We start from the raw sequence: 21,969 nt of genomic DNA on the forward strand, positions 1-21,969 counted from the left end.
TTAAGTTGGGTTGGGTTAGTTTTGGGTCTTTGACCGTAATAACGTGTAATAAAGTGCTTGTTCCACATTTGATCAATATTGCTCCAACGGTCTGACAGTTATGACAAAAAAAACGATTTTTTAAACAGAAATTTGACATAATAAATGTCAACTTAATTTTAATTGGCTATGGATTGGTGAATTATTGACATTTAAAACTGGACCACCCTGTATAAACAAGTAAACCCATAATTAGGTTCTTAATAAGCAGAGGAAGATGCTTTGCAGATGACACTGCTTAGGAAAAGAAATTAGTTAAAAGAAATCAATGAGAAGCTAAACTTCAGCTGCACGTTCAACTGACAAGGAAGGAAAGTTAGACAAAGCTAGTTCATATCATTTCAAAATAAATTTTTGATTAACCTGTATTACTATTAAGTGAAGGAAATTGTTAATTAAACACCTCTTTAAAGTGATCTCGTTTCAATCATCCAAGTTGTCCCCAGAGAAATTTCTACTTTATCGGAACTCTCAGATGATTGAATTCTAAAAGCAATCTCTTAATCTGACGATATACAAAAAACGATTTCTTCTCTCTTTCCAGGGAAATAAAACTACAACATATCTATACACCTTTTATTGATGTAGCTAACGTTATTTACGCTAGAGATACACCACTAACAGAGAGATTTTATTAACAAAAAATAGATTTCAGTGATGTATAAAACCAATTATTTGTTGAGCGGACCTATAAAAAGAAGCGATTCCTTTACTTTTACAAATCCTCGTAGACCCTAACTTTTGGCATCATTTTGTGCGAAACTAAACCAACTGCAAGAATGATATGTCTATCGCCTAGATATAATGAAAGATGATTGCCTTCGAGTGCTACTGTACTAAAAACTCCTCTAAAATGATTTCCAGTTTGGTCGACATTCCTAATCTAGCCGTCACAAGAGCTGAGCAGCAAAGTAGCTTCGTTCGAATCTTTGCTTTCAGCTTGAGTTTGTAAAGGTTCAGTTTCCAAAGCAAAAACCTCGTCGTCAGCTTTTTCCGAACAGTCTATAACAGTTTTTTCATCAGATTTGGATGTGAAACTATCGTGAGACTCTTCTTCTTCATTAACAGTGTCCATGGTGATAGCCTTTGGAGACACTGGAGCTGTTGGAGGAGTGGTTTTTCCACCAGTTCTGCCAATCAAGTAGTAGGTCATCAGTTGACCTTTGCCTTTAACTGCAACCAGTCCACGCTGCTCAAACTGGTAGTCGAAGGCTTGAAGTATTTGACATGTCTCTTCAGTAACCTAAATTTTTTAATAACTAAAATTATTGAAATAAAATTGAAAATCACAAACTTGTATGCATCCAGCTTTTCCAGTACTCTCCATACGCGATGCAACGTTAACGGTGTTACCCCAAATGTCGTAGTGGGGTTTCCGAGCTCCAATTACCCCGGCGGTTATGGGGCCATGGTTGATGCCCAATTTAAGCACGAAATGATTGAACGACTGTTCGTTGATGCTCTGCAAGGCTTTCTTTAAATCGAGCGCAAACTCTACCAAAAGAGATAAATGAGCCCAACGAACTTGGGTTGGATCATCCGGCTACAAAAAATTAAAATTAAACCCATTTTTAACTTTAGATTAGTTAAACCTTCATTTGTCTGCTAGGGTTTAGGCCGCTGGCTGCCATGTAAGTAGAGCCGATTGTCTTAATTTTGATTACGTCCTGATATTGTGGGAGTTCCAAAAGCTGCAAAAAAGCCACTAAAATTAGTGTTAAGTTTGAGAATTGATTTTGTTGATGAATAATAATGTTAAACTGACTATATAAATATGAATGCCTAACAAACTTTGATTTAATTTATCAGATTTGTAGAGAGTTTAAGTTTAAGACAATTGTGAGACTGACAGAATTGAGTTCTGTCCAGGAAGATCACCTGACCGTGAAAATTTCCTTGTCAATTATTTAAACTGTAAAATCTAAAATTGAACACATTTTTAATTAAAAATTATTTAAATTTATCACGTGACTTTGAGCAGCCAGGCACGACTAGCAAAACTGAAAAACAGTTACGTATACCCTTAATAATTCGATTTTCTGTTCAAATTGCAAACTTTGAAAACTTAAAAAAATTAAGTAGAGAAATGTCAAAAGTAGCCACGTGACCTGACTAAGGCAATTGTAACAGTCCAAAAAAAATCATGTGACTTTTAGAATTTAAAATTAATATAATTAACCTTGAAACTTAGAATACACATTTTTGAAATAAAAATATTGAAAGTGTCACGTGACCCATACTTAAGATGACAAGCTTCGATCATGTGACTTGACAGCTGGGCAAACCAATATTTGAGCTGTCTTTACTACGCAGACAACGTGTGCATATCTCACTGAATATGTCTATGGTCTAATTGTCCTCAAATCTTAAAAGCAGGGACGGAGTTTTCAAGAAAAGTTTTGATAGAATGTGACAGGAGAAGCTGGCAATGGCGGTTTTCAGTCACATTCTACAGACTTTTGTCTTGATTACCTTTTTCTCTTGATCAACATTCATTTATTAATGCTTTAGAACGATACTTTCCTGATAAATTATTTGATGATTTAAGAGATTACATTTCTGTATGCAGACGATACTAGCATAAATAAAAATTACATAGCTTAGTTGTAGAGGAGTTCTCCAATGGTCAAAGACTGTGAAATGTGATGTAAATTCAATGATTATTTTTAATTAGTTTGTTTCAGTCACAAAGCAACTGCAGTTGCTACATAATTATCAAAAACTGTTAGGACCCAAATTTGACGGCTTGAAGAATAATACCAATTTCTAGATACAAATAAATCAAACAAGTTTAACTTACCGCATCAAAATCCGAAATAACTTCATTCAAAAATCGCAAACATTCGAGTCCTTGATTGTTTACTGATTCCTCGGAATAAAAATCAGAAAAATTGGGCATGGACGCGAATAAAACGCCCACTTCGTCATAACTTTGAGAGTACAACTCATCATGGTTACGTGCTCCGCCGCCCATGAAATGGGCGGCAACGTGGGACGGTAAGATATTATAAACCAGCGCTTCATTACGTCTCTTCAAATCTTCAGCACAGGACCGTTGCTCTTCAATTTCACACCTCCATAAGAAGAGCACGCGTAACACTTGCTCCATCTACAACGTTTACAGTACAACAAAGTGTGAGTTTAGTAGAGGAAAACTTACATGACGTGCAAGAAAAGCTAGAGCCAACGTGGCCATTATTAACAACCCAGAGAGGGTATATTTGCCTCTGGCATACTCACTACAATAAAATTGCATTTGTTAATAAGGTAACCGTTATAGAAACTAGCTCACCTTGGTACTCCATAACCATTTTCACCGCACTCAAATAAATAATTAACAACAAGAAAATGAACGCAGCATTGCCCGACTGTAATCAAAACCATAAGAAATGTCTTCCACAAATAAGGCAAACATGCTGGAAGAACTGTAGCTATAAGAATCAGTACACCAAAATAAGAAAAATATGAGGGATATAAGCAAACTTTGTCGACGTCGTCTCTAAGGTGACAGTAATCTCCTGGGTAATTCTTAATACAAGACACCTAAAATACAATTTATGTTAGAATAAATTGAGGTTAAATAGTACCACTTACAGTATCTAAACTATTTACAGCAGCCAGCATTAAAATGCATAAAGTAGCCAGCACCATTCGCACAACCATTGATTCCTTGTAGGCCTTACAACAATTTGACTAAAAATTAGTTAGGTTGGTTGTATTGGTGTAAATTGTACCAATAATTTGAATTATTAATATAGTCCAAACCACGATAGTTGGTTGTTTTACATTATTGTCTAAGATAATTAATTCAGAATCCACTGTTCATCTTTGTTTGTTTTTTTTTTCTTTTTCTTTAAATAAATAGTTTTTAGATATTTATTGTATTTTTTTCTCATCTATCTTTTTATTAAATGTACACGGTACTGTATTTGCAACGGTACTCGGTTTAGTTAAACACATGCTTCTAGTTAAGTTTAACTAAGGTGTGTAAAACTGACTTTAATTTACCTTATTGGTAAGGTAAATTTTATTACTTTATTACTTTAGGTACTTTATTATCAAAGAAAGTTTCACTTATCAAACATCTAGAAAATTTGTCTTAAAAAAAAAGATGGGAAACATATTGTTTAGTAGGCCAATCCGCCAATTAAAACGCTACGTTTATAACTTTGTTCTGTGGTTCGTTAGTTAAACTTGTAGATTCCCTAGAGTCAGAGGAGTATTCAGTACAAATTTCAGCTGGAATGAGTGAAAAACAGGGTTGGAATTCGAGAAAATGCGATTTTCCAACAGAATTGACGTTATTGACCGTTAATTTGAATTTTTGATCGTTAATTTGAATTTTTTCTTTGACTGGTAGCTTGCCTAGAGTCAGAGCAGTATTCAGTAAGAATTTCAGCTCAAATGAGTGAAAAACAGGGTTGGAATTCGAGAAAATGCGATTTTCCAACAGAATTGACGTTATTGACCGTTAATTTGAATTTTTGATCGTTAATTTGATTTTTTTCTTCAACTGGTAGATTCCCTAGAGTCAGAGGAGTATTCAGTACAAATTTCAGCTCGAATGAGTGAAAAACAAGGTTGGAAATCGGGGAAACGCGATTATCCAACAGAATTGACGTTATTGACCGTTAATTTGAATTTTTTTCTTCAACTGGTAGATTCCCTAGAGTCAGAGAAGTATTCAGTACAAATTTCAACTCCAATGAGTGAAAAAGTGGGTTGGAATTCGAAAAAATGCGATTTTCCAACAGAATTGACGTTATTGACCGTTAATTTGAATTTTTTTCATCAACTGTTAGCTTGCCTAGAGTCAGAGGAGTATTCAGTACAAATTTCAGCTCGAATGAAGGCAAAGTTCAAGTTCGTTAGTTAAGTGGAAAGTTATAGGTAAAGCATTTTTTTATGATAGTTAAGGAATTTACACTTTATAACTGATCTGATCGATCCAGAGCAGATGTGAGAAAAAGATGGAATATTTAAAGCAGTCAACAGTTTACTTAAAAACAGTCTAGAAACTAAAAAATGAAAAATGACGTAAACTTTATTTACCTTGGTTTGGACCATACTAGTATATACAGGGTGCTCCAATGATCTTTTTCATAATAGTTTCTGAGTGTACATGGTTGTAAAAAATGTTTCAGTCTTTATGGATTTTGAAGGTGTAAAACTCAAATTTAGTACAAAAGTTAAATCGACACTGACATGAAGTGTTGTAAATGCCAAATTCTTCAGAAATATTCTCTAAAGTTCTAAAAATCATTGGGCCACTCTGAACAATTATGTTGAGTTAATATCTACAGTGTGTTAATTATGTATTACCGCTCCAGGATATTCTTCCAGTATCGCCATAATAACTAACAAAAAACATATCAGACTTTCCACTATATAAATTGGATCCATTGATAAGCCGCTGAAAAACGTAAAAAAGAAAATATTTTTACTAAAATCTTGGCAAATTACCATCACCATAACTTACTTTGGAAGTGCTATACCAACGCATATAGCTAAAGCTAACCGAATAACTATAAACATCATCAACACAAAACTAGACGAGCTTTCAATGTGTCTATGGTACAATTTCTCTTTTTGCGGATCAACGAAGCACAGACTAAAATATTTGGTGTTTTTGGCCAGTTCCTTATGGCCATCTCTGCTCACCAACTCTTTGCGAAGCCTCGATTTAAACTCGGCCGAGTCTTCTCTAGATCTAACCGGTTCCAAGCCCTAAATGTATGTGCAAATTACTTTAAAAACGAGCAAAAAAGCTTAAAATTACGTTTTTCTCGTCTATGATGATTTTCATTTCGGATATAACGCAACTGCCTCCATCGCGCACCACATTGTTGGTGTCACCATTTTGAAGTTTGTCCGATGATTCAAAGGGTTTAAGCACTTTAGCGATAAAGTACGTTTTTAAACCTGCTATTCTAAGGGCTTCGTCTCTTTTTTCTCCGTAGGCTGGTTCTACTTCAAATTCTCCATTCAGGTAGGACAGAGTAGTAGCCGATATATGGACTCTCCTGGAAAGTGTGTAATAGTATATTACGTATCTAGTAATGTAAGAAGCATTTTACCCACTTAGAACACGTACAACCAAGTGTAAACTCTTGTTTTTACAACTTACATAGTATAAGAAGCAATGCTTTCAGTAACATTATTTAATGTGTATACTATTGCAGATGATATTCTAGACAAATTGGCATTTACTTAAAATTGTATGTACCAAATGACCTTTATCTAACATACTGTGATAAAGCAAGTAAAAAAAACGTAAACAATTTTCTCCAGGCGTAAAAAGTGCCATTACGTACACTATTACTGGACTTTTACACTGACGGTCGTAGGTAAAGTATTGTACAGGCAAAAAGTCATTTATGTCGTACACAAAGTTAATTATGCATTGTATTCTAATTATAGTGCTTCTAAATAATAACTGAATAATTTATTTTAAATTGAAATTACATTGTCTGATCCACAACGTTTCTGCTACAGTATCCATAATTTAATTTGTAGCTGAATCTGCTTGTTAATCCAATTATAAGTTACGGTAATAACTCACTGGCAGCAATTTCGAATTAAACGTTATAACTATGTATTAATTTGAACAATTGTATATTATATTTTATTGACTATATAATTTTATATTGAATCAAAAACCAAAATTTACCAAAAGTAACCTAATAAAACTTAAATTTGGTGATAACCAGATATTTTTAAAGAAAATCTTACCCAGCCATTCCACTACTTTCCATTTTATTAGCTAATTCTACGTCTTTAGAGTAAACATCAAACTGCCATTGGCGTTGTCCCAAAACCCCTGCTAGTACCGCTCCTGTATGAATTCCCACTCTCATATCAACTGGAGAGTTTGCGGTTTGCTGTACATACCTACAAAACAGGTTTAAACCAGAAATTGTCTATCAAAAAAAATGAGAACGTACTTGATGGCTTTAACCATCGAAAGCCCCATGTGCACACAAAGTACCGCATGATCAGGTCGTTCAACGGGGGCTCCGCTGATACAATAGTAACAGTCACCCAGGATTTTAATTCTCAATTGGTGATATTTCTGTAAAAAAAACAATTTATAATTTTCCCATTAATTTCAGAAACAATAGAAACTAATTAGCAGTAAACTTGTGAAATTTTGTGATAAAAAGGGAATGTTTTAGGAAAAAATGAACAGTAACTGTGGAAAATGTCTTTAAACATGAGTTCAAAAAAAAGTTTGGTCATGTTCTTGATGGTGTCCGTACTTCTTCTAGAAACCAGAAGTATGAAATTTCGATCTTTATTGTAAGTTCAATTTTTTTATCTTGACAAGGATTCAATTTGGTCCTTTTCAAGTTTTATCCTCTTGAAAGGAAGGTTTTTATTGAACGATTCAAACTTTTTTAGCGACTTAATCCCTATGGAAGACACGGAGCCACCTGGAGAAACGTAAGTTAAATTCATCCAATTAGACGATAATCTTTGAAAAGTTTTTTTATAGCACACCTGGAGATCTGGAACACGTGGATGATGTAGAAATGAAAAAGGAAAACCAGGCAAAGTATGTTATTTTAGATTTATACCAGATATTTTGGTTATCCAGTTTGTGAAAACTGGAGAAAATGGCATTTCTAGTTTGAATTGTTTGGAAAATGTTGGAAATGTTTGGTGGTTATTTAATATACTGTACAAAATATGTTATTTGGCATAACACTGGTTCACTATTTCAGTGATGGCCAACAAGAAGCTTTCAACAACCAACGAAATCAAAGTTTGATCTCAAAACAATTATAGCTCAGAACTAAAACAGTTTTAAATGTTATAGCAACCAAGAATTAATTTGCATAATATAATACGTTACTACCAAACACATGTAGTTTTTGTCCAAAAATTCCAGGTCCCAAAACAGTTTTGACGATATTTTAATACCTACTTAAATTCTAATTGATATAAATTTTTTATGGAAAATCGTAAACAGCACTTACCTCAGCAAGTTTGTCAAATCGGGCAAACAATTCATTAAGCATTTTTACCAACTCCTGCGCTGAATAAGTCGAGGAAATGGCCGTAAAACCCACAATGTCGGCATACAGGATGCTGAAATTGGAAATTGAATAGTCCCTTAAGGACTTAAAAAAAGGGTCCTGTAATTGTTTACCTAACGTTCTCGTGACGGCTCATGTAAATCTTTTTGAACTGACTGTCTGCGCTGTCCAAATCTTGACGCATCTGTACGGCCACGTGTTCTGGCAAAACGGATAACAGAAGTCTTTCCTAAAATTGTTACAATTTATTCATAAAGTAACTAATTCGACAATCATAGTAGTAATAGTCCGCCCCTGAACAAATCGAAATTCCAAACACGCAAAAAATTGCAACTAATATTACCCGGAATCTTTTATAAGCTTTTTCATTAAAATCCAATTATTGTTGTGGTTTGTTGAAAGATAAAAAGGCTGCCAATGACAAATTCATAGAGTTCTCATTTGAGCGAGGCTTTTGTTAACGTATTAAAGCATTCTGGCCAACATAATAAAACCACCAAAAGTAGTTTTATAGGATTTCGTTTATTGGGTGGAACAAAGCCGGAATCAGGACTGTAATTGAAGATTTATCTGTCAAAAAATCACATGTAATGTTTGGAATTTGCGGTGGCATCTCAAAACTCGATCAGAATATTTCTCCGGTATCGATTCATGTAAATGGATTCGAAATTGCTATTTAACTGAATTTCCCTCAATTTCGAACGGTAGAAATTTAGCTAAGCGGGAGCACCAAGAAAAATCAAATACAATAAAAATGACATCACAGATTTGGAAACAATCAGTAACGAAGGCTAGCTAAAAATTAAAAGAAAATAGAAATTGGAATGAGAAGTAATACAAAAATGGAGAGGAATGTTCGTGCCTATCTTAATGCTATTATAGTGATGTTATGTAAATTTTGTATGATAAGGATGATAATGACATTTTCAATCAAAGTTTGTTATTTGACAGTGATATTGCCATCACAATTTCTTGGTGGAACTGTTGGAGCTTTCAATCAGCTTAAATAGTGCTAGACATAATTCTGTATAGAGAGTCATAAATTGGCAGTTTTTAAATGAAAACCACTTTTTTTAATAATTTTTTCAGAATTAAAAAATAATGCTTCTAAAAGACACAGTTCGAATTTAAGTAAACATCTGTCAAACGATAATATATTAAGTTTTTTGACAAATTTGAGCCTCAGACAAGGACAACAAACGATCTTCATTCAAAAAGGTAGGCATCTCCCATGACCTTGTACACAAGAAAGATAAATGGACAGAAGTCAGTTAGTACATCCATAATATTGCTATCTCCAAGGTTTGACAGTGTCATCTTGTCTCGATTCGCGTTACTGTTTCAATGACATTGGATAGAGCAGGATACAGATATCTTAGTTTTGCACTGAACTTAACAATCGAAACCGCCATTAACACTCAAACTTAGATTTTACACCATGAATGACTCTAGATAAGACATTTTAAACTGAGAACTGAAAATGTCGCATAAATTCAAGTTACCAGTTACTCAAAATAGTGAGTATTTGCTAAGGTTTTCTGAAAACTTTTCTTTGTCTGGTATTGTTAGAGTAAACAAATTGTATTTTTTAACCTTCTCTTGGTTTACTAGCAAATTGAATTTCCAAGAGACAAAATTAACCGAAGAAAATAAACCTGCTCTCTGAACAATAAAAGGCGGCTTCTTCGGTTTCTGGCATAACCCAATTTCATTTAATGAAATTAATTCTGCGATTCGAAAGGGCAGCCGAAGCCTGCCGTTGACAAATTTACCGGCCCTTCGTTATAACGCTGGTAAATTCGGTTTCGGAAATAGGAAGGGGGATTTTGTTGCGTGTTAACCATAATTGACGACGAGGGAGTCCAAGGAATGACGCATGATATCGAATAAGAATACGTTAGGGGACGCCATCTATTTATTTTATCGATTTTCTTCTTCTCGTTTAATTATTCAATACACGACAATTTTTAAGGGTGACAGTTATTGATAAAATCTTACCTGCTCAGCGCTCTGTTCTTCAATCACCATTTTAACTTCTAAAGACTGTCTCGTTTCCAGAAAGGCTCTTCTCTGCTGTTCATCTTCAACCAAGTACGACGTTAGCCCTAAAATGTTTGTTGTGGCCAGCAACACTGAATTAGCAATATACTGTAACAAGAAGTGTTATTTAGACTGTGCTATTTATCATCAATTCTGTCACATTCAAATAGCAGAAGTTAAATTTGTCTTTAAAATTAACTAATCTTAAGAAATAACAAAATATTTTTCCTTTCTTGCTACAAAATACCGTGTTGTTTGAATCCCCTTATTAGTCTACATGTTATAGACGTTTATATGTCGATGGATAGCTAGTGAAATGGATTTTCTTTATTCGATCAATACTGTAGTTTCTTTTTCGGCCCATGTACAAGGTACAAGGGTGATTTTGACTACTCCCCTATTTTTGATTTGGATGGAAAAATAATGCTTTAAGTTCAATATGTAACTCAAATTTAGAGCATCCTACATGATGTCTGATTTTTTGATCAAAAATAAGAAAGTTAAAAAAGAGGTCAAAATTTAAGTTTTACTGCTAATATATTTTTTACTTGAGGGCTCTAAAGACTAACAATTCAGACAAGAAAATGATTAAAACTTAATTATTCAGTACATAACATCCTCTCACCAAAACACTCAATATTGCACTTATTAAGGTGAATAACAGCGTGATGAGGGCTACGAGTTTTGCAATAAACTTAATAAATTTTGCCGTTAAAATTAATTATTGTCACTTTGAAGCCAGTTTACTAGGAAACTCGACGCTCTTGTAAGTTTAATATGAACTTTAGTGTGATCTCTCTTTGTAATTTCTATCAAACTGAGTTTAATTTAAACATTGTTATTAACATACACTTAAAACTCTATAATGACAAAATAATATTATATCTACAAAATGCTAGCAGTATTCGATTCCCTGATTGACCTTATATGGGGTCTAATTTCGATTCTTACCTAATTTGTCACCTAAGGCCGCACCTTGATCGGTAAAGTAACCTTTAATATTTACTCTCTGAGGTGGGCTTAAAAGCCAAGCAGCGACCCTTCTCCTAAATTCAGCCATTTATAACCATCAATCGGAGGGTATATCCCACTTTAATAATGATATCTTGCCTTATGTGAGACGAATGAATAATTCAAAGCCGTGTTCCCCGAAAACTGATCGAAGATAGCACGATTTGTATCTTTTTTTTATATAAAAAAAACCACCTTAAGCCAAAGAAAAGGTGTATCTGTAGATATTCACCTGCCTGGAAGTTATATGCAATTTAAATCGGTCTGGGTTTTAGAGCAAGGAAAATTTATTTTTCAGTGGATTTATTGCAAACACGAGACTTTCTATCCTTAAACCTTAACGAGTTGTTAATTAAAATCAATTTCAGGCAATTAAAAAGCTTTCTTTCTGCTACCGCTGCATGAAATTTGCCTTGATTTCTCATTAAAATTTATTTTAATTAGCTAAAGCTAAATTAAACTGATCAAAACAAACAATAAAAAAAAGTTTCAATATGGAGTCGGTCCTGTTGCAATACAGAGAAATTCAGAAAAAAAATCAAACTAACATACACTTACCAATGGCAGAACGTTAAAGTAAGTGTCCTTTAACCATACTTGGGCCACAGTGTACGAAACGCACGTGACCAAACTGAGTAGTACGCAGTACCTCAATCTTAACGGCAAAGTGACGTAGATGAGGTAATCAAAAAGCAGTACCCATCCTAGCAAATCGGTGGGACCGAGCCTTCTTTTGGTGTAGATTACTCCCAGCACTTGGACTAAAGTGACGGCATAGCTCAAGTATGGCATAACCAGGTCTTGTTTTCTACCCGAGATGCCCAACCTGGTAATCAGTAAAATGACAAAGTTGAGGAACAGACAAACGTAAATAAAAAGTTGGTTGATTTTGAGACATCCACATGGCACCTGAAACAAAAAGTAGATCGAAATTTTATAGAAAAATTGTTGAAAATGACATTGTTCTAACAAAACACTGTTCAATATCTCCAAGACAAATCAATGTTTTTCATTGATTTTGATTATCTGCATGATGTTTATTGTAGATTTGGAAACTTAGTAAAATCACTATTATTACTAATAAATTTTCTAAATAAAATTGTTCAATTTCCTTTTTAAGCTAACTGACTTATCATAATCTGTCACTCTTTTTGTCTTCTAGACTACTCTCCTTCAGGCTAGTACCACAAACTTTTTAATTTCCTCTGTTTTTGAAATGCAATTTGAATTCAATTGAACTTTCTTGTTGTGCTCTAAACAAAACTTTCCACAAGCATTCACGGTTAGTCTGCATTTGCCCTCTTCAACTTTGGCTAAGCAAGTTGAAGAAACTTTCATACCGTTCATTAACTAGATCGAACAGGCATGACAAAGACGGTTAAACTTTTGAAGCAACCTGTAATTGAAAATAAACTATCTTATTTAGCAAACGAGTTTCGTAAAGTTGTTGAGTGCTGATATATTCACTTTCAAAGAGGTGAAATGTCCCCAATTATTCCAGGAAATTCACTTAAAGACACAATAGACCTTCGAGCGAAGGGTTATTAACGTAAATCCTATAATTTCGCTTAATCTATACAGCAGCCAGCGTCTTCTATTCGATGTTTGATAAATTCTAAAGGCGCTCTCAGTCTAGTAGACATTTTCAATGAGACTCCTGCTGTAGTTAGGAATGTGCTTATTAATTCAGCTGAATAAGGATGAGAACGGGGATTTTTGTCTTCATTTTCTCCTTTACAGTTTATAATTATTGCTTTAACAATTCCAATAACTAGAAAAATACTTTTGAAAATTGTTCTTGTGTGGTTAAGGACGAGGATTTGATATTGATTATTGAAGACGCTGAAACTTTATTCAACTGGAAAATCTGCCGGAAAACCTCACCTGCCAATAGCTTTTGCACTTCGATTTTAAGTAATTCTGGCACGTTCCCATTTCAAACAGGAAACCATTTCGTATACAGTGTGAATTCAGTTTGATTGAACTGTTTTCAGAAAAGTCTTTTTTCCAGATGCACAATATCATTAAAAGTATTATTAAGAAATTCTCCTCCCTTTTCAATCTATTACTAACTAGGTAGTTATTAATTAAAATTTGTTACCTAACCTAACCCGACGGTATTAAGTTGAACTAAATCCATTACCAGGGAATGTTGATTAATGTGAATCTAATACATCGATTTGTAGTTAATTAAAACAGATGATTAACAACTATAATTAACATGTGCAGTTGGCAGATATGTAAACTAGGTGAGCCGCATTAATTACAGAAGCAAATTTAGTTAAGAATTAAGCAGAAACCAGTTTTTGCTACTTCAGTTAGTTGCGTTGGAGTTAGAACAATGCGTTTTTTAAAACATTTTTAACTTCTGTGATATAGATAAATTTACTTACCGCTAACGTGTAAAGATCAAACAAAAACGAGGTGACTACGAAGCATTCCAAACCAGCTTTCTTCTGTTTGACGCTGAAACTCTGGTAGAGCGATTCCAAAGATTGGTCGGAAAACGTATTGAAAATAAAACAAGTTTCCTTCATTTTCCCGGAAGACGGTTGATTGTTATTGTCCTTAGTAATGTCATTTTCCTTATCGTTATCGCCCATTTTTAGAGTTGCAATGGGTCTCATCGTCTTATCGACAATCTTGTGCTTTACTTTAAAAGAGGAGGTCAGTCTGGCAAGGCCAACATTGTTATAATGCTTAAAAATGATTTTTTTATTGATCTGATCTGAATCACTTTTAATTGTTATTAGAAAATCTACAATATCGAATAATGCGTGTATTAATATACGTTTTGAGATATTCAAATAAATGGACATTTACAAATAAAACTTATTGTTATTGACAATTAAAAAACAATAAAAATCAACGTTTGATGCGTTAAGAATATAGAAAAAAAATAATACAAAAGTTATTAAAAACCTATATTTTTCGAAAAATAACCAACATAACCTCAATAAATTATACATATTTGAAATGAGAAAAAATATGTCTTTCGAATGAGCAAATGTAATACAGGACATATGTCCATTTTGACAGCAGATTCTTTCATAAAGAAACCCTGTAACCACAGAATGATTGTTTATAATTATGTGAAAAATTACATATGTAAAACCCTATATATTTTTGAATCAGTTAACGGTTTTTGACCAAGTGAGGTAACTCAAAAAGTTAAGAAAAGAATATGCAAGTTGTTTAGTTCCAAAATCACACTCCAAAATTTGAAAATGTCATTTTTTCAATATCAATATCTCGAAATCTGTTGGAGATAGATACAGGTTAAGACATGAAAAATGTTTGAAATCGATAGGAGTATTCAATAATATAATAATATACAGGATGTTCCATTTTAAATAAACAAGTTAGTATTGTGTTAAGCATAAGTTCAAATTATGCAAAAATCTGCAATTAATTGAGTTTTTTCTAAACTTAAAAAGAAAGCCACCAAAGCTTCTCAGATTATGAAAATTTATTTTATACAAATCAATTGAAGTTGTAGGATTGCAGCAGTATATTGACACCAATCCGAATAACCCAGATTATGTAAAAACATACTAAAAAAATTTATTATATTATTATTTACACTAATAAATTCTACTGGCTTCGTGTACTTTTAATCTATTAATAGGTCTCAAACAGAATAAAACCATACATATTTAATGGGATATTAAATATTCAGAGAGCTAAAAGGAAAGTAATGTCCCTCATTCATAAAGGTATATTATTTATAAATAGCCCTCCCTAAACATTAACACGTGGCTATCCAAACTACCCCTCCTCAATATACCCACGACATGTATTTTCTTTCTTCCTGCTTGATGCGTTTTTCTTACAGCTCTTTAGGGTAGAAAACCAAATATTTACCTAAACAACATGTGCGGACTTTATTGGTTTGCAACCCCCTGAAACGACCCTTAAAACTTTAATAGCGACTTTGAAAAATAAAACGTACACTCCAAACGCGTTCATTAAAAATTTGGGGGGCAAGAATCAAGTTCGCGTGAATCGGTATCACTGGGGCGCATCGATTCCGGGGGGGCGTTCGTCTGACCGGGGTGGGTTTTGGGGGAGCACGTTACGATTCCGGTGACCGGACTAAGCTCACTGCCACGGCTCCCGGAGCAAATTTGGAGACCCGACAAGGGGGCGCGGCGCATGCACTTTGGGATTTCTGGTTTTCGAAATCCCGCTAGCAATCGCACTAAAATGAAAGGATTACCTCCGTTGGGAGCTTATTTGTCTTGGAAAGTAATTTGTAGTAGTCTATATAGACCGACCTATGGGGACTAATAATTAACCGTGTAAAAATAGGGTTGCGTGTTGTTCAAGGGTGGATTTATAATTAGTTACAATGCTAATTTCTGTTTACATTGACCCTGGTCAAGGTTTGGATAACGGCTTAACGTCACAGACTGTCTAGTCTCCTGTCTCCGACGTTTCTTAAATTAAGTTCCACAAGACTCTAGGATTACTGGACAGTTTTGTCAAATTAATGGCATTTCTGAATTTCTGACAATGCTAGATAAGTTCTGGCGTAGCCAGATAGTTTCTGATAAATGTCACATAGTTTCTTCCATTGCAAAAAGGTTTCTGTTTATTGTCAGATTGTTGGGGATCAAGTCAGATTAGGGATTTTCTATAAAGTGAAACAGTTATATAAACAATTCTTTGCTTACACGTCACATTTGTGAAATAAATTAAATGCTAATTGACCTATTTTAACATTCATCATGTGACGTGATAGCTAATGAAATTTGTTTTGTCATATTACAATAAATCTTTAATTTTTGTATACTTCTTTCATTATTTATTTGGGTATAGAATTCGTTTTAAGAATCAGGTTAGCTTAACTATAGTTAGTTACATACAATTACTAATTTTTAGTATTTTCTTAATTTAGAATTTTTTCCTTCTTTTTACACGAACATTGAAAATGCTCATATTTCAATTTAATTAACCAAAGTGTTGATTTTACCGATGTAGTCACGTAATAAGCTTTGGGCGTAACACCATAATGGACGGCATCAGATTGCCGTCTATGTTTCATATTACTGAAAAATATATCGTGGAACTGTTATTACATGGATCAATAAGGAGTTTTATTGTCTCCTCCATTAATATCGTAAATTGGTTGAAAAGTAAAGATGTCATTATGATAGTTAGGGCAATATTTATTTTAGAACCTTTTTTAACGCACATTTTACACAATACGTGAGTAATTTACGAGTTAATAAAAAAAGTTTTACGACGTCATTTTAAGGTTTTTCCAACCGTCTATCGACTGTTTATCTTGTATAAAAGATCTGTTTGGCTAAATTATATAGATGTTTAGTTTGAATAAATTGAGACGTGTATATTTATAGGTTTTTGGTAATATTGCTATGGCCTTTCAAATTACCACAATATATTATGATCCAAATCGGTGCAAATAATTTATTACCTACCTATTGGAAGTCCTAGAACTCCTAAATAATATAGCATTTCCCATTTATATACTAAAATTTTGACGTTAAAGCAAAAATTGTTTTGAATAGTGTGATTACACTTGTATATCAATTAGGAACTACAACTGTTGATTTTTATTTTCTTGATTGAACTTTTGTAATACTTCACATTGATTATAGAGGCAATGCTCGTGGGTACGGTTAAATCTAGGGCACTCACCAAATAAACATTTTATTAGACAATATATCAACAACAAAACATAATACTAATAACTTTAATGCATTAATGGTGCAGCTTTGACCAATTATATATTTAAGCTCTTCTTTTTTTAACACTAAAAGCGTAACAAAGCTTAAAATAAACTTGTCTATCCACCATTTCCGGCTTCTGTAGTCTTATATCCGTACATTTCTAAATTTTTAAAATAGTCTTCTTCAGCCAACAGCTTCATGTACCATCCCCTGTTATCAAATGGTCCTGCTTCCCCTCCATACTCTGAAGGTAGGATATCATTAGAAACCAAGGCATGCAGAGCGTCAATGTCATTTCCATGTAAATAGATCTGCATCAGTAATTTAATTGAGCAAAGTTAAAAACAATATTAGTAAGCTTACCCGTTTTTTGATTTTATCCTTAAGAAAAGGCTTGAGCACAGTCATCACAGCATCAAAATAAAAGGGCTCATTGACGACATGAAAACCTTTGAAGCGTAAAGGGAATGTTTCTTGTACTAACTCCACCATTTTCTTAGCATAGTAGGGGGTGAAAAATTTGGCATGATGCAAAGACAGACCAGCCATATCCAAAACAACCACCACTCCAGCTATTTGAGTCTCAGGCTCTCGTACTATTTGCTCCAAAGCTAATATGTTAGTTTTGAAAATGTCTTCTATCGTGACTTTTGAAGAATCAAAACTATCTGAAAGTTTTAATTACTTATTTAATTTAAACATATTATGATGGTAATGGGGTACGCACCTACTCGAATAACATAAACCCTGCGTCCCCATTGGTCTCTGTGTTGAAGCATACATTGAGCCTGCAAATTAAAGGTACTACCACATTCAGATGGTAAAGGACAGGCGAATAGTTCCGGACATTTTAGCTTCATTAAGTAGTACCTTTGCATCTGTGAAAAAAAGAAGACAATTTGGTGAAGGTTAATGATACTGGTTAGTCCACAAACCATTTGAAATGCTTTTAGACTATTGAATTTCCTAGCCCGCAGAAAACGAGTTAGAAATTCATGATTGTTAGGCACTGAAAGGTTGGGATCCTCTGAAAAAACTTATTTTATTAAAATCCATAATTCAGCAAAAAATGTGAGTAAAATACTTAAAACTAAATCACGCATCGCTTCCATTTCAGTTTCATATTTCTCTGTTGTTTCATTAAGCTCATTTTCCGCTCGCAAACGCCATTCAAGATCCATCCCTTGTATATGCGGTCTTAATTGCCACTTGTACAACACTGTCACACTACACTAGTATTTTTCTTTAAGACACTTAACCTTGATTTGAGAGGTAAACATTTTCTGAGTTTTAGAAAATCGAATTTTCCAGACTTGTACTAGAGCGCAAACTCTCGCAAAACCCTTGGAAATGTAGGTCGTTCGGAATGTGGTGGTTTTCCCTAAAACGAAGTGTCTTAGTTAAAATATATCAATAATAAGCAAGTTAAAGACAGTGATGTAATCAATACCTAACTTATCAAGAATCCAAAAAAAGGTTCAATAAAACCATGCAATTTTAGTTCTTCAAAAGCTTGTTCTGTGCATATGCAAAGAGAATTCAATGCCAAATTACCGGCCAAATACCCGGTTTTGAAATTAGATTATCATTTGCCGTTTTCCGGGAAATTGGAAAAACGTGAAACACTGCATTTTTAACTTTGCCTTATAGGTCCTTAACGAATTTTGTATATAAATGTTTTTGAAAATGTTACCTTATTAGGGCACTTTTTGATGTAGAATATGATGGTGTAATTAGAAATTTTTTATCGGCACTTGTTTCGAAGATGCATGACTATTTTGGAAAATCTTATGGGCGCCATCTTTTCCAAAGTAGTCATGCATAACTTCGAAACAAGTGCCGATAAAAAATTTCTAATTACACCATCGTATTCTACGTCAAAAAGTGCTCTAATAAGGTAACATTTTCAAAAACATTTTTATCTTCGTTAAGGACCTATAAGGCAAAGTTAAAAATGCAGTGTTTCACGTTTTCCCAATTTCCCGGAAAACGGCAAATGATAATCTAATTTCAAAACGGGGTATGAATTTGGCATTGAATTCCCTAAAACTTTTCCCATTTAACCGATCCTGTATCTCTTACGATAACGGATATCCCCATACATGCATCATCAATTTAGACCACACTGTATATGTTTTTAGAGAACAAAAAAAGCTTTCTTATAGTTTCCATTAAATAATGCAAACCATTTTAATTCCTGCCTAAACCCAATGCAATTAAGAAAAATTAAAATAATTAAAAATTAAGTAACAACATTTTCTTAAACGTTTGTATAATTATACTGTATTTTTTAAAACAATTTTCTACTTAAATGTAGAATAAGTACGTCATAAAATTCTAAAAGATCCTGTACAGCACCTCGCTTATAGTAAAACAATGTACAGATATAAAATCGCATTAGTACGACCATTAATTATTTGTCTTAATTTAATATAATCTGAGAAATAATTAATTGATGCTAATTATAATCTGAAGCCATATTGAAATGTTATATCTGCATATTTGTTTATAGGGGGCGCTGTAAAAATGCTAGCTTCAAACACATTTACCATTCCATGCCGGTCTCTATGATCGCTTGTATAAACCAGGCTTTTCTAACTGGTTTTAGTTATTTTATTGATCGTTTTTTGTAGCGAGTATTAAACTGGTTCTCCGGAATAAGGTAATCAATTAATAAAAATCCAATTCTACCGTGCACTGGCAGATGGTGTAACTGTCGAACATCAAAATTCAATCAGTCAATTAAATTTATTTGACATACTTGAAGTTTGAGTTTCGGACTTGCTATGTTCTTCTATCTCATACAAGTCAAAGCGCAAAAACAGAGAGAGCAACTGATCTACTTCCTACACCTTTAACTTTGACATTTCCATTTTCTAACCAAACCCGACGTAAACAAAAATCAATAAACATGGTAGATGCAGTGTGAAGGGGGCCGGTAGCCCTAAGTGAGTGAATTTTTCGAATACAACTGCGTTTTCTACGAAGTTTGGTAAGTATTTGTGAGGAATTTAAGCTGATTCAATTCCGATTTATTTGTGCATTAATCGGTTAAGATGTGTTATTTTAGAAAACGCTGGAAAAACTGCAACATACTGATACGGTGTGTGGGCGTCAATCATGTTTTAACGCCGACAAAAGTTTTTTAATATTTTTAAAGCTTAAAATACTGTTTTTCTTTTCTTAGCTTTTAGTCTTTTGCACCTATTTTCTGTATTAATTATATGCATTTTAATTCTCAGAGTTTTAAGAAGAAAAAGTTACCCTATTAGGTAGTTCAAGATCTTTAAAGTTCTATTCTACTAAGGATGTATAATGTATTTACTATTACAACCTAGCAAGGTACAGTATGATAACTACAGCACAAATTGACTTTGCTAGTTTGGGGCTTATCTGCATCTCTGAACTAATATACACAATGTTATCTTCAGTTCTTACATAGGTGAAACTAACTTAATTATTAATATATCACTATTAAACGCTGATCTTAAATTTTAATTAATTAGTAGAAGTTAAATCTACAGTGTAGGAGGATGGTTAAATTAAAAAAAAAAGTTTATGAGGGTTGATAACTATCTAGTAGTTTGTTTGCACCAACCTCAATTTGCAATGAATGTGAATCAGCAATCTGATTATCAACCCTATTCAAATCTCAGCAGTAGAATGTTATTAGTAATAAAATGCTTCACATTACTAAAACTGAGCAACTTCCTATTTTGTTTCCAGATAACCAATAGGTGTTTGGTTCATCTGCATTAGGTACAGATGACCTGCTCAATAGAATGTAATTTAGTTGATTGTTTTATTTACCAACATTTACATGATTGCAGTTATCATCTATAATGTGTCATGGTTAGTATGTATTTACTAAAATTATGTTTTGTCGAACACCTCTACCAATGTCAGTGTAAAGGTGGTGCTATAAAAAAACTTGTGTCTATCTATAAAACTGGGTATGTAAATGAGATACATACAAAAATGGCTCATTGAGTATGCAAATTTAAACTGAAGACTTAATAGATTTTTATCCTCCAGTTTTCAGTAAATTTTCCCTTAGCAACAGAAACTAAGTTTCAGCTCCAGATGCTGCGGGCATCGCGACGCCATCCGTCGCCGAGGTCTGTTCAGCCATAGCAACAAGTTTTTTTTATACTGTATTCAGTACAGCGTGTAAGTTTCATACATACAGCGATTTATCCACACATTCAGACAGATATTGCTAATTTGAATATTGTAACTTGATTCGGGTCGACAACATCATTCGCGGCCGCTCCCATCTTATTTGTCGACGACAAACTGGTAGAATTTTCAACCCTAGAGGTGGTCTTCTTGAATAATTTTTTTAGCGCAAAGTACGTTGCCGCCGATCCGGGTACGTTGCCACTAGATCGAGAACCTGTTTCGAAAACCGGCGGTCGACGGTTATTTTTGTTTTGCAACCGCCGTCCTTCGTCGCAATGTTGATCTTTCCACTCACTTTACTTAAGTACCGTGTTTTTCAAACAACTAGTAAATTCCTGAGGTTATTCTATGATTTTTTTGCAGATAAATGGTGAAATTTCACGAAGAAGACGAAGCGTCTACGCCCATGGCCTTCACCACAACACCCTCTTCCACATCCACTCCGCCACGCTCTACCGTTTCATTTCCTCGCAAGCCACGCCCTTTCAAAAGAGACCATCCCCACCATTTCCACCCCGCGCAGACCTACTCGGACCCCTTCAGTGGGGTGAATCTCATCCACGTTCACAACGTCCAGAATCCACCCGTTCACTATTTCATCCATCACCATCATTGTCCATTTCCGCCTCCGCAATGTGCGGAAATGTGCAGCGGCGGTTTGGCTAATGGGCGTAATGGGGGCGCAACCTCCAAGTGCGTGGACGGATCGACCAATCAACAACCCGCAAAATTCTACTTTGGTCCCGGATTCGAACCTCAAAGATCTGGAGCTTACGATCCGGGGCGAGCCGTTCAGGGTCGCGAACGGGAGCAGTACATTGTAAACTTTCATGTAAATCCTGGTGTAAATGTCAATTTAATGATGAGGGATGGAAGCGTGGAGGTTTTAAGAGGTGAGAACAAGTTTTATGAACAGATATGTGCCATACATGCCTGCTACTGTTTAGCTTAGTGAGCGTTGT

General features: G+C 34.1%; 3 protein-coding genes and 1 long non-coding RNA gene across 8 annotated transcripts in view; 2 read left to right on the top strand and 2 right to left on the bottom strand.

Moving 5' to 3' along the window:
• Window positions 1-601: 601 nt before the first annotated feature.
• Window positions 602-15,234, bottom strand: LOC145732541 (adenylate cyclase type 3-like). Of its 5 annotated transcripts, none has more exons than XM_081984869.1 (18): window positions 14,994-15,234; window positions 13,523-13,782; window positions 11,688-12,038; window positions 10,077-10,226; window positions 8,192-8,307; window positions 8,019-8,130; window positions 6,984-7,111; window positions 6,772-6,930; window positions 5,819-6,062; window positions 5,519-5,766; window positions 5,362-5,452; window positions 3,634-3,732; window positions 3,332-3,582; window positions 3,200-3,278; window positions 2,840-3,148; window positions 1,632-1,730; window positions 1,334-1,582; window positions 602-1,282 (listed from the first exon to the last, which is right to left on the bottom strand). In XM_081984869.1, exons 2-18 carry the CDS (start codon window positions 13,754-13,756, stop codon window positions 923-925), a joined length of 3,279 nt encoding a protein of 1,092 aa, XP_081840995.1. In that variant the 5' UTR covers window positions 13,757-13,782; window positions 14,994-15,234; the 3' UTR covers window positions 602-922. The 5 variants fall into 5 exon arrangements, with proteins under 5 accessions (XP_081840995.1, XP_081840994.1, XP_081840997.1 ...); XM_081984868.1 differs by having other exon boundaries at window positions 13,523-13,802; XM_081984871.1 differs by having other exon boundaries at window positions 13,523-13,828.
• Window positions 7,195-7,901, top strand: LOC145732542 (uncharacterized). The gene is made up of 4 exons (XR_014179026.1): window positions 7,195-7,338; window positions 7,441-7,482; window positions 7,535-7,594; window positions 7,764-7,901. It is a non-coding gene; the product is annotated as an uncharacterized LOC145732542 (long non-coding RNA).
• Window positions 15,235-16,791: 1,557 nt separating the features above from the next.
• LOC145732572 (alpha-tocopherol transfer protein-like) lies at window positions 16,792-19,525 on the bottom strand. Its single transcript, XM_081984923.1, has 6 exons — window positions 19,375-19,525; window positions 17,910-18,206; window positions 17,761-17,852; window positions 17,553-17,703; window positions 17,189-17,493; window positions 16,792-17,136 (listed from the first exon to the last, which is right to left on the bottom strand). The coding sequence occupies exons 2-6, from the start codon at window positions 18,004-18,006 to the stop codon at window positions 16,942-16,944; spliced, it is 840 nt and encodes a 279-aa protein (XP_081841049.1). The 5' UTR covers window positions 18,007-18,206; window positions 19,375-19,525; the 3' UTR covers window positions 16,792-16,941.
• A 144-nt stretch (window positions 19,526-19,669) lies between these two features.
• The window catches only part of mtgo (miles to go), a 40,089-nt gene continuing 37,789 nt past the window's right edge, over window positions 19,670-21,969 (top strand). Inside the window, exons 1-2 of the mRNA XM_081984908.1 lie at window positions 19,670-19,817; window positions 21,371-21,900. Of these exons, the coding sequence (XP_081841034.1) occupies window positions 21,375-21,900 (526 nt within the window). The 5' untranslated portion in view covers window positions 19,670-19,817; window positions 21,371-21,374. The remainder of the gene's footprint in view (window positions 19,818-21,370; window positions 21,901-21,969) is intronic.

Source organism: Ips typographus, linkage group LG8 (assembly GCF_016097725.1).
Source record: "Ips typographus isolate SLU linkage group LG8, UJ_Ityp_2.0, whole genome shotgun sequence".
Taxonomy (NCBI): domain Eukaryota; kingdom Metazoa; phylum Arthropoda; class Insecta; order Coleoptera; family Curculionidae; genus Ips; species Ips typographus.